The sequence below is a fragment of the Chenopodium quinoa genome, unplaced genomic scaffold, assembly GCF_001683475.1.
Source record: "Chenopodium quinoa cultivar QQ74 unplaced genomic scaffold, ASM168347v1, whole genome shotgun sequence".
Taxonomy (NCBI): Eukaryota; Viridiplantae; Streptophyta; class Magnoliopsida; order Caryophyllales; family Amaranthaceae; genus Chenopodium; species Chenopodium quinoa.
In genome coordinates this window covers 3,490,560-3,508,187 of record NW_018742951.1, presented here as the reverse complement: position 1 = coordinate 3,508,187, position 17,628 = coordinate 3,490,560, and the positions used below count along the sequence as shown (strand labels likewise).

The 17,628-nt window shown below is 38.6% G+C and overlaps 1 protein-coding gene across 1 annotated transcript; it reads right to left on the bottom strand.

The window, feature by feature from the left end:
- Positions 1-2,406: 2,406 nt before the first annotated feature.
- On the bottom strand, positions 2,407-2,946 carry LOC110728623 (protein FAR-RED ELONGATED HYPOCOTYL 3-like). The gene has a single exon (XM_021908268.1). It carries the CDS (start codon positions 2,944-2,946, stop codon positions 2,407-2,409), a length of 540 nt encoding a protein of 179 aa, XP_021763960.1.
- Positions 2,947-17,628: the final 14,682 nt, after the last annotated feature.

Here is a 17,628-nt window from a genome sequence, read left to right as displayed (position 1 = left end):
AATTTCGCATCCAACTTAATTAATCCAATTAATTAAGTCGGTTAACCCAAATTTTGTCAAAATTAAAAATCTTGCAAGAGCCGGAAAAACCGAGGCCTAGCCTCGTTAAAATAATTAAATAAATTAAAACGGCAAAATTTTGCAAAAGCGATAACCCAAGATTAAGAAAAAAATGGCCCACCCCTAAAACTCGTGGGCTGCGCACCATGGCTGCTATGCAGCCCTTGGTGTTGCACCTGATTATGCTAGGTGCTAGCATGCTCGCCCAGCTTAGCATGCCACGCTAGCTAGCACCAACAGCACGCTACGCATGCTAGCATGCTCGCTGGCGCTGGCAGCGAGTGGCTGGCTGGCTCGGGCTTGCTGCCTTGCTGCCCAAGCATCCTCCATCAGCCTTGGCCATGCATCCAGCATCAGCGTGCAACACGCCTCACCACACAACAACAACACCTCAAGGCACAACACCCTTGTGTGCACCTAAGGTAGCCACATGTGGGCTGCGTGGGCAGCCCGGCTAGCCTTGGTGGCGCTTGGGTGTTGTTGCCTCGATTTGCATGCCTTTTCTCGGGATTTTAATCCCGTAGTACGTGTGACATAAAATTAACTCTAAATTTATTTTAGAATCAATTTAGGGAAAAACGAAAATAAACCAAGTCCAACTTAATTAAATTCAATTTTAATGGTGCACAAGCCTAAATCATCCAAAATTACCTTTGAAACAATTTAGGTCTTTCTTGATGCTTTAAAATTGAAGGTCTACACCCATAATTTATTTAACCAAAATGCAAATTAATAATGAGTTTTGACAAAATAGGGAGTTGGAAAAATAAACCCTTTCATCCAATGAAAAATTTCCCAACAATAACTTGTGTAAAATTGAAAAAATTACATCTTCCAAATGCGAAGGTCTCCAACGGCTCGTACCCACGAACCGAACCCGTACGATCCAAGTCCCAAAGGTTAGTCGGGACCCAACCAATAAAAACTAGAGTTTTACGAACTTAAGGTTTTCTCACTTTTCTAAGGAGATGCCTTTTTAGTTCCACTCAAGTGTTCTTCCCAAATCCCAGAACCTTGAATTCCCACTCTCAATCAATGTGCGAGATTTGCAGTTTTCCCATTTTATTTTAATTAAAACAAAATTAAAATTGCAATTCAATCAATAAATTACAAGTGGCACAAGCAGGATGAGAGATTAGGTGAGGACATTTCAAGGGGGGGGGGGGACAATAGCCTTGCTCCCCAAGGCAAAGCCCACAACCCTTGGTCCCCACTAGCAAACCGGCACTCCCCTCCATGTGGCTGGCTGGCACCCTACCTTGGCTGCCAAGGTTGCCAGCTGGCGCCTAGCACCACTGTTATGCTAGGCACACGCACACACACGCACTTCCTAGCTCGTTGCTGGCTGGCGCATGGTGCTATGCGATGTTGTGCTAGCGAGGGTGCCAGCGCCTAGCATCACGCTAGCGTAGCACGCCTAGCATGTTGCTATGCGATGGTGGCCAGGCGCCTAGCACGCTAGCAAGCACGCAAGGCTGCGATGCTTGCGAGCAGTGCTAGGCTATTCCTTGCGACGTGCGATTGCTTGCTAGCACGCATTGTCCTAGCACGCCTAAAATGTTAGGCTTGCGGCTAGCATTGCGATGGATCTTGCTAGCTCGAGATAGCCTAGCCCTCGCATAGCTAGGCCAATGCAAGGCTACGGCCTAACTAGAACTTGTAACTTGATTGATTTCGTGTCTCGCCGAATTCTAAATTCGACTCGACTTGCGACGCTCGGTCTCGATGCTCTAAGCTCGATATCCGACGTCTTTTTTCGTAAAACTTTGACGACTCATCAAATCCTTCGGATTGATTCGTCGTCTCCGATCGGTTATTCGATTGGGTTCGACCTGAAGGGTTTAGTCAAGATTGAGCTGTAACATTAATTGTACATTAATATTACTGATCGGAAGCGGCCTCCACCTAGGCATTCTGATCACTTGACCTTACTGAAGAATTAGCTATCCAATAATTCTGAACCTTCTATCGGAATAATACACTTGTTGGAAGGACACCATTCCTTTCAAAAAGTTGTAACGGGACCAATATTCACCTATTTAATGAACAAAACAGTTCGTCAAATGAGCAAATAATTCAATGCTCATTTTTAAGATGAGCAAACAATTCAATGCTCATTTAATTATTTGCTTTCTCATTTGAACAATTTAATTCTCATTTTTCAAATGAGCAAACAATTTAATGCTCATTTTTCAAATGAACAAACAACTCAATGTCCATTTTTCAAATGAGCAAACAACTTTTATTAGAACATATAGAGAATTCATGAAACATAACAGACTTTGAAAGTATTACCTTAGAATTATTCACAATTATTTTTTTGTGCAATATGTTCATTTTCCTTCTTTATTTTTGGAAGAGATTGCAACTAGGTGTATAAAGTGCATGAATATGTCCCTCATGAAATTGTGACACTATGAATTTGTTATCATCACAATGCTTTATGACAATATGTGCCTTGCACCCAACACGAGTAATGAGTCTCTTCCTTTTTATTGAAGCTTTTTCTTCATTGCTTTCTCCTTCCTTGTTATTTAAATCTTTTTCAACAGTAGCCTTTCTTTTCTCTTTGTATCTTTTCTTATTGCATAAGATATACTGTGATTTCAGTTCTTTGCTTCTTCTTTGTCTTTTAGTTGTAGACTTTCTTGTGTTGAATCCAGCAGCAAATGCGTAACTTTTATAAAATTTAAGGCCCTCTTCAAGATTATTAAACTTCATCCCTATAGCTGGTTTCAACTCATTGGGGCATATTGGAAGCCATTCTTTTGTTCCTCCAAGAGTGAGCAAAGGTGCTACTTTAGGAGAAACTACTATTGTAGGAGTAGTTAGCACATTTGTGATGGTACTAGAATGACTGTCAAGTTGTTCGTTGTTCCTCATCATTTCTGTCATTAAACATAATAGAAATAACAAGTCATTAACAATTCCAAAAAATAGTAACAAGTGAATATGCACCCCCTTAAACACACATACACACACACTCTCAATAATTAGAACTGAAATCAGATTCTTAAATGAGAATGTACATGACCAAAAGCAAACACACACACTTATACATACACTCTTACACTCACACACTCACACACACACACACACACACACAATAATTTCATAATCTAAAATTAGAACTGAAATTAGTTTTTGAAATCAGAATTGCAAGGAGAAAGATGAAGGGGTAAGGGGGATAGGTTTGTGCAGGGAAGTGGAAGAAGGGAGTGTGGTTGGTGTGCAAGAACTAAGGGTACCGCAACAATAGCTCCAATGTAAGAACTCCCAATTTAAACCATGTGAAATAATTTTACTACTAATCATCAATCACACTATATTTGTGCAAAAAAAATTGAACAAATAATCAACTTTGCTGTCTATAATAGAACATGTTGTAAGCCCCAAATTTCATGCCAAGGTACCTAACAGTAGCAAAATTAGCTATAAATGTCCATAGTCCAAACCCAAGTGAACCACATAAGTATCGCATTGAATTAATTATCTATATACCAAGAACACACACAAGAGCTTAATCTAGGAAGCACAACCCCTATCAAAACAAACTATCCTAGCAGCAACAACAAGAACGCAACAATGATACTCAAATTTAAAATAACAACACAAAAACGATTGTACCACAACAACACAGCTTATTTTGCTCATTTTATAGTTGCTCATTTTTTTTTTGTATTTGCTCATTTTAATTATGTTTGCTCATTTTAATTATATATGCTCAATTTACATACCTTCAATTGAAATTATCCAAAATTATTTGCCCAATTTATAATTTTTTTAAGTGCAAATGATTAAGATCATTATAAGAGCATTCAATTGGAATTTTTACGACATGAATATGAAATTTTAACGAAAATTCTGAAGTAACATGTGATTTAAAAAATTATCAAAACAATAAAATCGAAAATTCTAATATACTAAGATTAACGGGCAATTTAATAGTTCTCAAATACTCAAATCGAAAATTTCTCATTGAATTTTAACGAATATAATCGAATATTTTAACGAAAATTATCCAAAATTTTAACAAAAATAATTTATGTAATTCGATAATAATCAAAACTGAACAATTTGAAATTCAAACACTAAGATTAACATGCATTTGAAAAATATTTTGTAAATTTTGATGCTAAGATTAAACTAAGATCATTGAATTTACAAATTTAAAAGAATTACAAACCTCAATAATATATTGAAATTGATACTCGTGAACGAGAAGAGGAGAGAGAAATTGTCGAGTTTAAAATTTTAATTAGACGCCATTGATAAAACCTTGAAGCTTCGTGGTGGAGAGAGAGCAGAGCAGAAAGTGCAAACAGACTAGCAGAGCAAACAGTTAAGCGTGGTCGTTAGGGAAGGTATATATATATACATATATATGTATATATATATACATATGTATGTATATGTATATATATATATACATATGTATATATATATATATATGTATGTATATATATATATATGTATATATATATAAATATATATATATATATACATATATATATATATATATGTGTGTGTGTGTGTGTGTGTATATATATATATGTGTGTGTGTATATATATATATGTGTATATATATATGTGTGAGTGTGTGTGTGAGTGTGTGTGTGTGTATATATATGTATGTGTATATATACATATATAGGGTCGGGATCCGGTGAGAACCGCCCTCTATGTGAGAACCCATCCCTTATGTGAGGACAAATCTCAGCCATATATATATAACAGAAAACTCACACATTTTATTAAATCAAGAGCAGAATATTCATAACCTCTAGATGTGATCAACATTGGCCTGACCCGCTAGCCCGGCCCGATCCAGCCCGAAAATAGTGCGGGTTTAGGCAAGCCTGAAAATGCATTTTTAGTTAAAAACCCGAGCCCGACCCGAAAAAAGCCTGATAAGCCCGCTACTTTTTTTGGGTTTGGGCACAAGATATGTTGTTAAGGCCCGGCTCGATTTTTTATCACCTTTAATAACTTCATATCTTTATATGTAATCAGAGATGGGTCTGCTAGGATTGTTGGTGGGTGTAGCCTGAATTGCCTCAAAGAGTGTTGCATAAAAGACATTCAATGAAATTCCTCTTTTGCCTAATATGAAGTATCAAAATCAATCAATCGACAATTGTATTAAAGCAGTTCTTTCAATTTTATGCTCTAATTTTTGCTCATTTTTAGAAAATTAGGCTTTTTTTCTGGCTCATAATCATTAATTTGATATGTAAGAGCTAAATGAAATATTTTTCATATTTACTGAAGTTATGAGAGATTTAACAAGCATATTTGTTGCTTAAATTTTCATGTGCAATTTAAGATGATATTCTCAAGCAAGAACTTCATATGATTTGTGGAGCCTAATTTGATATATTTATTCATTGAGTCAAGTGTGGTTGCTAATTCAAATACCAGTTTCACAATCTAGGGTTTAATTTCACATTATTACATATATTAATTTTAGTATATCATATTTACTAAAGTTGTGAGATATTTAACAAGCGAATTAGCTGCTAAAATTTTCCATATGCATATTAAGTTGATATAAAATTCATCTATTTTTTGGAGCCTAATCTGATAATTCAGTCATTTTTGGTTGCTAATAAGTTGCATCTTTGACCTTAATAGAGCTCTTGAACCAATTTGATATATTTTTGAAAGGAATGGTGTCCTTCCAACAAGTGTATTCTTCCGATAAAGGGTTCAGAATTATTACAGAGTTAATTCTTCAGTAAGATCAAGTGATCGGAATGCCTAGGTGGAGGCCGCTTCCGATCAGTAATATCGAGGTACAATTGATATTACAGCTTAATCTTAACTGAACCCTTCGGGTCGAACCCAATCGAATCACCGATCCGAGACGACGAATTAATCCGAAAGGATTTAATGAGTCGACAGAGTTTTACGAATACAAACGTTGGAAATCGAGCCTAGAGCGTCGAGACCGAGCGTCGCAAAATCACAAGCGACAAGTACGAGTGTAGCCTTGGCCATATTAACATCAAGCGCATCAAGAAACTTCTTCAAGAAGGTGTTCTTGACTCATTCGACTTAGAGTCATTTGAAAATTGCGAAGGATGTCTATTAGACAAGATGATAAAACAACCATTCTCCAAGTTGGGAGAAAGGGAAAATGACTTATTAGGTCTAATACACACAGATGTATGTGGACCAATGAGTACACCCGCAAGACAAGGTTACCGATATTTCGTCACTTTCACCGACGATGTTAGTAGATATGGCTATATCTACTTAATGTCGAATAAATTTGAATCCTTTGAGAAATTCAAAGAATTTCAGAAAGAAGTTGAAAAATCAACTTGGCAAGAAAATTAAAGTACTTCGATCGGATCGAGGTGGCGAATATTTGAGGCATGAATTCGACGATCACTTGAAAGAAAATGGCATTCTTTCAGAGTTAACACCTCCCGGAACTCCTTAATGGAACGGAGTGTCCGAACAGAGGAATTGAACCTTGTTAGACATGGTTCGATCAATGATGGGTCTTAATGAAATCCCTGTCTCTTTCTAGGGACATGCGCTACAAACTGCAGCACTAACACTAAACAGAGCTCTGTCAAAAGCTGTTGAAAAGACTACATATGAATTATGGACTAAGAAACCTCCTAGGTTGTCTTTTCTCAAGATTTGGTGATGCGAAGCATATGTTAAGCGATTAATTTCGGACAAACTTCACCCCAAATCGGATAAGTGTTTCTTTGTGGGATATCCAAAAGAACCAAAGGGTAATACTTCTACAATAAATCCGAGAACAAAGTATTTGTTGCTCGTGATGGTGTCTTTTTAGAGAAGGAACACCTTTTCAAAATGACAAGTGGGAGGAAAATCGAACTCGACGAAGTTCGAGAGGACGAGCAACAATGTCAACCTGACAAAACTGACAATCTAGATGCTTTGGAAGCATCTAAGAAGATTGGTCAGAATCAAACTGACAATGAAAATGCTCAACCGATTACCCTTCGTAGGTCACAACGGCAAAGATCTCAACTAGACAGATACCTCGGTATCGTCTTAACCGATGATCAGGACATCCTAGTCATGGATGGTGATGAGCCAGCGACATACATGCAAGCCATGACAAGCCCCGACTCTACAAAATGGCAAGAGGCCATGAGATCTGAGATGGACTCCATGTCTGAAAATCAAGTCTGGGACTTAGTGAATTTTCCCGAGGGTTATACACCCATTGGTTGCAAATGGATCTTCAAAGTGAAGACAGACAAGGATGGAAATGTATCGATATACAAAGCTAGACTGGTGGCAAAAGGTTATAGACAAATCCACGGGATTGACTATGATGAAACTTTTTCACCAGTTGCAATGCTAAAATCAGTCCAAATCATCCTAGCGATTGATGCATATTACGATTATGAAATATGGAAAATGGATGTCAAAACCGCCTTCTTAAATGGAATTTTGGAAGAAACTAAGTATATGACACAGCCAGAAGGTTTTGTCGATCCAGGCAACGCTGAAAAGGTTTGCAAGCTGAAGAAGTCCGTTTATGGACTAAAGCAAGCCAGCAAAAGTTGGAATCTGCGATTTGATGAAGCCATTAGCAAGTTTGGTTTTATCAAGAATCCAAATGAATCTTGTGTATAAAAGAAGGTCAGTGGGAGTGATATTGCATTCCTAGTCCTGTATGACAATGACATACTTCTCATTGGAAACAACACAAAATTACTAGAGTCCGTAAAGGGCTGGTTGGGAAAGTGTTTTTCAATGAAGGACTTAGGAGAGGCACATTATATATTGGGCATCAAGATCTACAGAGATATATCTAAAAGGATGATTGGATTAAGCCAGAGTACTTACGTTGATAAGGTACTGGCTCGATTCAACATGGAGAATGCCAAGAGAGAGCACTTACCCATGTCCCATGGCATAACTCTCAGCAAGAAACAGTGTCCACAGACACCTGTTGAACGAGAAAGAATGAATCACATCCCATATGCTTCGCTAATCGGATCGATCATGTATGCCATGATATGTACAAGGCCAGATGTATCGTATGCCCTGAGTGCAACGAGCCGATACCAATCGAACCTAGGAGATGCGCATTGGACTGCGGCTAAGAATATCCTAAAGTACCTGAAAATGAACAAGGATAAGTTCCTAGTGTATGGAGGCCACAAAGAACTGATTGTTGAAGGTTACACCGACGCTAGCTTCCAGACTGACAGAGACGACTTCAAGTCACAGTCGGGGTACATATTCTGTCTGAATGGAGGAGCGTTTAGCTGGAAGAGTGCCAAGCAGAGCACCACTACAGACTCTACAACTGAAGCCGAGTACTTGGCCACTTCAAAAGCTGCTAAGGAAGTTGTTTGGATTCACAAGTTCATCAGCAAACTTGGTGTTGTACCCTCAATCAAGGGGACAATAGACCTCTATTGTGATAACAATGGAGCTATTGGTCAGGCCAGGGAGCCTAGAGAACACCAGAAGGTCAAACACGTGCAAAGGCGATTTCACATGATAAGGTGAAATCAGAATTTGTAAGATTGGCACAGATGATAATATGGCTGATCCCTTGACTAAACCGCTGCCTCGGGTGAAACACAACAAGCACATTGAGGCAATGGGAATCAAGCATAATGGAAATTGGCTTTGAAATTCCCTGTACATGTGTTTTAATTAAACTGGTAGTTTTAATGTAAGACACTATATTGAAACCATTCATTTATGGAGTAATTAATTTTTGTGCAAAATTATCATTCACTCCATTACTATTTAATTGTGGTTTACAATTAAATAATGAGTCCATTCGATTTACGGAAATATTCAAAACAGGGTATAAACACCATGTCTTGGATAAAGAAACACCTGTTAAGTGAACATTGAGTATTTAAATCGAAAATTGTCCCTAATCGAGGTCATCTAACAGATGAACGATTGATGATCGCCATAGATTAGTGTGTAATATGATTTACAGCACTGTTTCTTGTGCTGCGAGGACGTGACAGTCATAAATTATTTGCACAGGTACAGTTTGGAACTGTACTGGATAAGACCTATTAGAGTACTTTAAGAAATTTCAAAATTGTCATAAGTATATTTCTCATTATGACTATCGGAACCTGTTTCCTCCGACCATGAGTAGTGTGAAGTTTTCTTGTTTGAGTACTAGACTCTTTGATGTTTCCTAAAGTCTGCCGTAACTGGGGATCATAACGGGAACACTCGGGAGACTAAGTCTTCTTAGTAAGATGAACTTACAATGCAAGACTGGGATTGTCCCCCTATTAACAATAGGGAAAATTTTTTGTTGTTTACAAGGCCGCTCGAAGAGCGAGACTGTGAAAATGCATGGCCGTGCTTAGATGGATTTTAGAAATCATCTGCTTATTGACAGTCGAACTCGGAGATCGAGAAACACATCTGAACGTAATAAGGATGACAATGAATCTTACCTTATAGTTCACGAAGAAACATTAAGAGACATAGGAAATGGGATATACACTGTATGCACACTTTTCCGGAAGGACAAGTGGGAGATTGAAAGGAATGGTGTCCTTCCAACAAGTGTATTCTTCCGATAAAGGGATCAGAATTATTATAGAGATAATTCTTCAGTAATATCAAGTGATCGGAATGCCTAGGTGGAGGCCGCTTCCGATCAGTAATATCGAGGTACAATTGATATTACAGCTTAATCTTAACTGAACCTTTCGGGTCGAACCCAATCGAATCACCGATCCGAGACGACGAATGAATCCGAAAGGATTTAATGAGTTGACAGAGTTTTACGAATACAGACGTCGGAAATCGAGCCTAGGGCGACGAGACCGAGCGTCGCAAAATCACAAGCGACAAGTACGAGTGTAGCCGTAGCACCACAATGGTATAACCATGTGGATGCTAGGCTAGTTCGAGCTAGCATGCACCTAGCATGGCTAGGCGCAATCCTAAGCACACTAGGTGTGCTAGGTGCACCATCGCAGCCCTAGTTTCATGCCTAGGCGCTATCGCAGCCCTAGCATCATGCCTAGGCACCATCGCTGACCATCGTAAGCACTAGGCATCCCATCGCATAATCGCAGCACAAGCACAGCACAATCGCATGGCTAGGCCAGTGCGTGTGTGCGTGTGCTTGTGCCTTATCCTATCGCATCAACATAACAAGCATGCCTACGCACATGCGTGCCTTCGCATGGCACTGCATCGCAGCATGCGTGCTTGGGTGCTAGGCACCATCGCAGGCCCCTCGCACAAGCACAGCGCCATGGTAGGCCTTGTGTGCGTGTGCGAGGAAGGCATAGCAGCAGCAGCATGCGAGTGGTGCGAGGCTGATGCGTGTGACTGGCAAGGCAAGGGGCCAGCATGCGTGGCTCACTAGCAGCACGCATGCTGGCTGTGCTAACAATGGTGCGAGGTTAGTGCGTGATGCGTGGTGCGATGCGTGGTGCATGGTGCAAGGCTGATGCGTGGTGCGAGGTGCAAGGTTGGTGCGTGGTGCGAGGCTAGTGCATGGTGCGAGGCTTGTGCATGTTATGCAAGGCATGTGCGCCAGCTAGTGCGTGGGCTACTGAGGCCAGCACCAGCACAATGTGCTAGCAGCACTAGGCGCCAGCACACAGCACCAGCGCCAGCATTGCCCAGCAAGCACTGGCTGGTTGGGATGCTGCTGGACAGTGCTAGCTGGCACGCTAGCTGGCTGCCAGCCCAGCAGCCACATGACGATTATGAGGAAGCTTGTGGGGACCAATCAAGGGCCTTGGGGAGCAAGGCATATGGTCCCCCACCTAACCTTGGCCACCACTCTTTTGCATGTGATCATGCCACTTGTCGCAATGTGATTAAGTTGATCATTTATTTAATTTGGAATTAAACAAATCATTGATTTTTCAACTCTCCCACATTGATGGGAGATTGAAAACCAAGGACCCATTTCCCTATAAATACCCTTCAAGGGTGTTGGGAAATGAACAACCTTGAGTGGAATTAAAAAGGCAACTCTTATAGTTAGAGTAAACCTTTGATTCGTAAAACTCATAGTTTTGTTTTGTCCGGGTCTTAACTAACCTTCAAGACTTAGGACGCTCGGGTCGGGTCGAGGGTACGATCCGTCGGAGATCTCGTGGTTTCGGGATTTTGAAGTAAGAGCTCTTCAGGAGCGAAGCATGCAACAAAGGTATAATTCTTGTTCTTAGTCTTGTTTGATTAAGTTTATTATGCTTGTTAAATTGCTTTAATTAAGGGGCGGGTCTTGGGGGTTTCCTTCCGCGTAGTGTCGGGTCACTACGAAACCCTACAATTTTTTGGCTATTGGAGTCATATTTGATATAAATGCCCTGGTATTAGATGACACAAACGACCTGGTATTATTTTCGCATTATTCTTATCAATTTATGTATTTTGGAGCTTCTTTATTGCTTCCTTTGCAAGTTGTGTCCCTTTTTCTCTCTTTCCTCTTCCTCTTTGCCGTGTCTATTATATTTGTTTTTCTTTTTCCCCGCTCCACATCTCTAGCTAATTCTCCATTACTTCGTTTTCTCCTCACCCGATTTCCCTCCATATTACACTTACGATCCTTTGAGGCTGTGATGAATTTGAATCATTTAAATCTGTATATTCTCCATTACTTTCTCTCTCCTCTGTTAGAGGAACAAAATTGATCATTTAATTAGTAGAAAGAGAAAAATGGCGTTTGCTATGGATCACGCCCAAGGAATGAAGCAGAGAGAGATTTTTGTGGCATGTGTTAATAGGATCAAGGATGATGAAGGTAGACATAAGTGTTGCACAGGAAAGTAATTTAAGTACTTTTTCAGCCTTTTTCCAATGTTTAAAACATTTAAAGCTAGTAGCTTTTATCTTTATTTAAAACCTATTATGTGAAAATGCAAGTCATAGTGGCGCACTTCTGGTGCTAGATTAAAGACACTAAAAACTTTAAAATATGAAAAGGCTACTTTTTGTTCATGGTAATGGTGAAAGACAAGGTTTTGATGGGGTTGAGTTTCCTTATATAGCTGAGGAGTTCTTGTAGCACGATCCCCTGACTGCCTAATAAAATGATTTAGTTTTGAGGTAATAGATTAATATATGGGTATGTAATGGAATTGTATTGATTTTTCATTAGCTGTAACACCCCCTAATCTCCCTCTACGGAAATACTAGTGTAATACGTACAATTATACCGTAGAGATAGACTAAGGCGTATTACCGCCGCGTGATTACGCAAGGATACTCAAACTACTAATTAAAACAACAACTTCGCAGCGAAACTCAAACTCTTTCTTTATTAATACTTAATAAAATAGTAACCATTGTCATAAGTACTCAAAAATAGAAACAAAGACCAACATTCCTAAACTACGTGAAGCATATCCCAAGAACCCCAAATGCTCATTTATTGACTCCACCTGAAAATAGTTAACACTGCTTACCATTAAGGTAAACAGTGCGAACCAAAACAAATAGGAAATACAGATTAGCAAAATATGCTAAGTACGATAAGTGCAAGATAAGTAAATTCAATTTATTAGCAAACATGCTTTTAAAACCAATTCCAATAATTAATTCAATAATTCCAAACTCATAATTCAAAACCAATTCTCAAGATTCTCAAAATAATTCCAATAACTCAATAATTCAATAATAGTGATTATTAAAAATGAATTCCTATTTTCAAAAACTTTATTCTTCTCCTAAGTGTGCACACCCCCCAAACTAGTATCTTTATATTGAAAGGCTATCCTTGAGGAAAAACTAGGTCATACAAATTACAAAGCGCATAGTCTTAAATGAATCCGCATAGTGGGATTAATATAATCATGCTTGTAAAGCTTTTAATAAATAAATTCAATAATTCCTCTTTAAATCAATAATTTAATACATTATAATGAATCAACTCAAAACTCCTTTTTATTAAATTCCACATGCTTTCAAAATCAAACCATTTTAAACATGATAAATAATTCCATTACTCAAAACATGATATTAAAATCAATCCTTCAAATATTTATTAAAACCATTTCCTTTAAACATAATTTATTTCATAAATCATAATTCAAATTAATTTAATTAAAATACACAAACATGCTTATTCATTCAATCAGTTTCAAAGGTATTTAGCCACCTAAACGTACCTTAATCCTTTCTTAGAAAACACACAAAAAGGAACCTCAAGAACTCTTGTCAAAAACACCCTATAATTAAATAAAACCTTAATCAATAAAAGGTCATCAAATAATCACAACAATTAAAATAAAAACCCCCAATTATATGTACATGAACCTTATAAAATTCTTTTTCATAAATTTGAATAATAAACTGATTTTATTTAATTAAAAATTAAAACTCATGATTATTTTTATAAAACCCCCATAATAATAATAATAATAATAATAATAATAATAATAATAATAATAATAATAATAATAATAATAATAATAATAATAATAATAATAATAATAATAATAATAATAATAATAATAATAATAATAGAATTAATTAGGAGAAGAGAAGAAGAAATAGAAAACCAAGAAGAGGAGGAAGGAGAGGCACGACCAAGGGCAGCAGCACCACGGCACGTGGCTGCTGGTGACCGAAGGTGGTGGCTGGCCGCAGGAGGTGGCACTTAGCGACAGAGGTGGTGATTTGTGGTGGTTGGCGCAAGGAAGAAAGAAATAGAGAGGAGAGAATTAGAGAAATTAGAGAGAAAGAAGAGAGTGTTGGTGTGAGTTTTAAGCTATGATTCAAGGGGTATTTATAGGCTAGCTCACACAAGAATTAAGGTAAAAAAATGTAGGAAGAATTTTGCCAAATTTGGTTTAAGGATTTACTTGGAAAAGTGAGCTAAATAATTAAGGAAAGTTTAGTTTTATGGTGATTAAGCAATTGAGAATTATGGTAAATATTTTGTCATGAAAAATAATATGGTAAATGGCTTTGCTTGGGGAATAATTAATAATGTTTTAAGGTAAATAAATAAGATGATCAAATATTTGGGAGATGGAAAATAAGAATTCAGGAAATAATAGAATTTAAGGAAGATAACTAAAATACAAGAATTACCAAAATAAATTGCTCAAAAATAATATATGGTGGCCGAAAATATCGAGCCTTGTAGGCTCATATTTTCAGACCCCCTTATTACTATTTAGGCATTATTTTTCTAGATTTTAAGGAATAAAAATGATTGTGTAAATAATATATTTTTTATAAAATAATTAATTCGAAAAATACCAATTATTCACTAATTAATTTAACTAGGAAAATCAAATTTTCTATACTTAGAAAATCCGAAAATCATACCTAATTAATTAAAGCCTCCTCATGGTTCGACCATAACACTTTCACAATTCTCACATCCTTGTTCCTTGTGCTTCTCACTTTAGTATCCAAAATCTTCACTGGTCTTTCCTCATATGTCAAATTCTCATCCATCTCAATGGTTTCCGATTGTAACATATGTGTCACATCAGGTACATACTTCCGAATTTGACTCACATGGAACACATTCTGAACCCTTTCCAACTCATTAGGCAAATCCAACTTATATACCACTTATCCCACTTTCTGTATGATCTCATATGGCCCTATGTACTTTGGGATTATCTTCCCTTTCTTTCCGAACCTCATTACCCCTTTCATGGGTGAAATATTCAACAACACTTTCTCTCCCACTTCATATTCTTCATCCTTTCTTTTCAAATCAACATAGTTTTTCTGTCGATCTTGGGCTGCCTTTATCTTCTCTTGGATCAAATTCACTTGTTTCACCATATCCTCAGTCATTCCAAGCCCAAGTCCATTGTCTTAGTTATATCATTCCAATAAACAGGGCTTCTACACGTACATCCGACCATACAGAGCTTCAAACGGTGCCATTCCAAAGCTTGCATGATAACTGTTGTTGTAGGAAAACTCGATCAAATACTAATGGTCTTCCCAAGACCCTTGATACTCATTCACACATGCTCTCAACATATCTTCCAATGTCTAAATTGTTCTCTCAGTATGACAATCTGTCGCAGGATGAAATGATGTGCTCCTAGCAACTTCGTTCCCATCGCCTTTTGCAAACTTTGCCAAAAGTTAGATAGGAATCTTGAATCTCTATCCGAAATTATATCTGTGGGTACACCATGGCACTTCACCACAAACTTCACATAAGATATTCCCAACAGATCCATAGTCCAAGTACTTCTCATGGGTATAAATGTAAAAGGAATGGTGTCCTTCCAACAAGTGTATTATTTTGATAGAGGGTTCAGAATTATTACAGAGCTAATTCTTCAGTAAGGTCAAGTGATCGGAATGCCTAGGTGGAGGCCGCTTCCGATCAGTAATATTAAGGTATAATTAATATTACAACTTAATCTTAACTGAACCCTTCGGGTCGAACCCAATCAAAAAACCGATCCGAGACGACGAATTAATCTGAAGGATTTAATGAGCCGTCGGAGTTTTACGAACACAGGCGTCGAATATCGAGCCTAGGGCGTCGAGGCCGAGCGTCGCAAAATCACAAGCAACGAGTACGAGCATAGCCGTAGCATCACATTGGCCTAGCCATGTGAAGTGCTAGGCTAAACTAGCTAATCGCAAGCCTAGGCGCACCATGTGTGTGCTAGGCGCACCATGGTGTGCTAGGCGCACCATAGTGTGCTAGGCGCACCATGGTGTGCTAGGCGAGCCATGAGTGCTAGGCACACTAGGCTGCCCATCGCAGCACCATGTGCGTGTGTGCGTGCCTTCGCATGGCACAACAGCACCGCAGCATGCGTGCATGGGTGCCTGGGCACTATCGCAGCCCATCGCACCATCGCAGCACAAGCACAACACTATCGCATGGCTGGGCTTGTGCGTGTGTGCGTGTGCTTGTGCTTGTGCCTAGGCCTGTCGCACCATCGCAGCATGCAACATAGCACCATCGCAGTGCTGGGCACTTGCGTGTGTGCGTGTGCGTGTGTGCCCAGCATCATCGCCAAGCATCAAGCCATCCAGCATGCGTGGCTCCCTAGCGGCACGCATGATGGGCCTTGCATGGGTGTGCGCGTTGGCAGGGCCTTGCGTGCGAGTGTGAGTGCCAGGCCAGTGCTAGCAGCTTGCACCGCCTAGCACTAGCACGAGCATCGCCCAGCACGGCACGCATATGCTGGCTGGGGTGATGCGGGGCTTGCTGGCTGGTGCTAGCTCGCAGCACTAGCTGGCGTGCTAGCTGGCTGCCAACCCAGCATGCTTGGTGGCGGTTTGAGGTGAGTGGGGACCAAAGGCTTGGAGCATGCCTTGGGGAGCATCCCCCCAAGGTTCATGGTCCTCACCTAACTCTCTCTCTCCCCTTGACACTTGTTGCATTGTGATTGATTTGATTATTAATTTAATTTAGAATTAAATTAATTATCAATTTTATTCATTCTCCCACATTGGTTGGGAAATGATAATCAAGGGTTCATTTCCCTATAAATACCAAGAGTTGGGTATTTGGGAAAGAACACACTTGAGTTGAAAAGTAAAGGAAACTCCATTGTTAAGCATACCTTGAAATTCGTAAAACTCTAGTTTATTTTGTCCGGGCCTCGACTAACCTTCGAGGCTTAGGACGTTCGGGTCGGGTTCGAGGGTACGATCCCATCGGAGGCCTCGTATTTTCGAGGTTCAAGTAAGAGCTCATAGTTGAGCGAAGCACGCGTCAAAGGTATAATCTTTTATCCTTTCTTATGCTTTAAATTATGTTTTACTTGTTAATTGCATTTATTATAGGGGCGGGTCTTGGCGGGTTTCTTTCCGCGTAGTTTGGGTCACTACGAAACCCTACAGTGGTATCGGAGCGATGCTCCTTTTAATTTTTGCAATTATTTATTAATTAAGGTGTTTTTAAAGTAAGGTTAAAATTCTGGTTTTGCTTTTCTAATTAGATTAGAAGCTCGTTTTAATTAATTTTAAAACTCGTATTTTTATCGATTTGGCTGTCAAACCCAGATTTTGGCTCAAAAATAGTGATTTTTGGGTGGAATCGACATTCTGAAACAGATTCAACCCTCTTCGAGAACTGTCCAGAAGCCAAATTCGAACCAGAAACCCAAGTTTTTGGGGTTTTTTTGTTTTAACGAAAATTTTAAATCTTTTAAGCCTTGATTAATGCAAGCATTACAAGGTTAGATTAAATGCATTATTGCATCCCTAATCTACTGCTATTTTAAATATCCTTAAGCATAATTATGGAGTATTAATTAATGCTTGAGTTGATATGCTTTTTGTCACCCAAACTTGATTTTTAACAATTATGCAAATAAATTGCATTAATGTGTGAATGTTTGATGTGAATGTGTAATCTTAAGTTCCCAAGTATGTTAAAGATCTAATATTTAAAAGTTATCTTGGTATGTTACACAAGTATGAAAGTTGGAAAATTTTTATAATTAGATGGTTATTTTATTTTTCCAACTACCATTTGTCAAATCCATTATTAATTTGCATATTGGCTAAATTAATTATGGACATAGCTCATTAAATTTTAAGCATAAAGAAAGACCTAAATTGTTTCAAAATAAATTTTTGGATGATTTAGGCTTGTGCACCATTAAAATT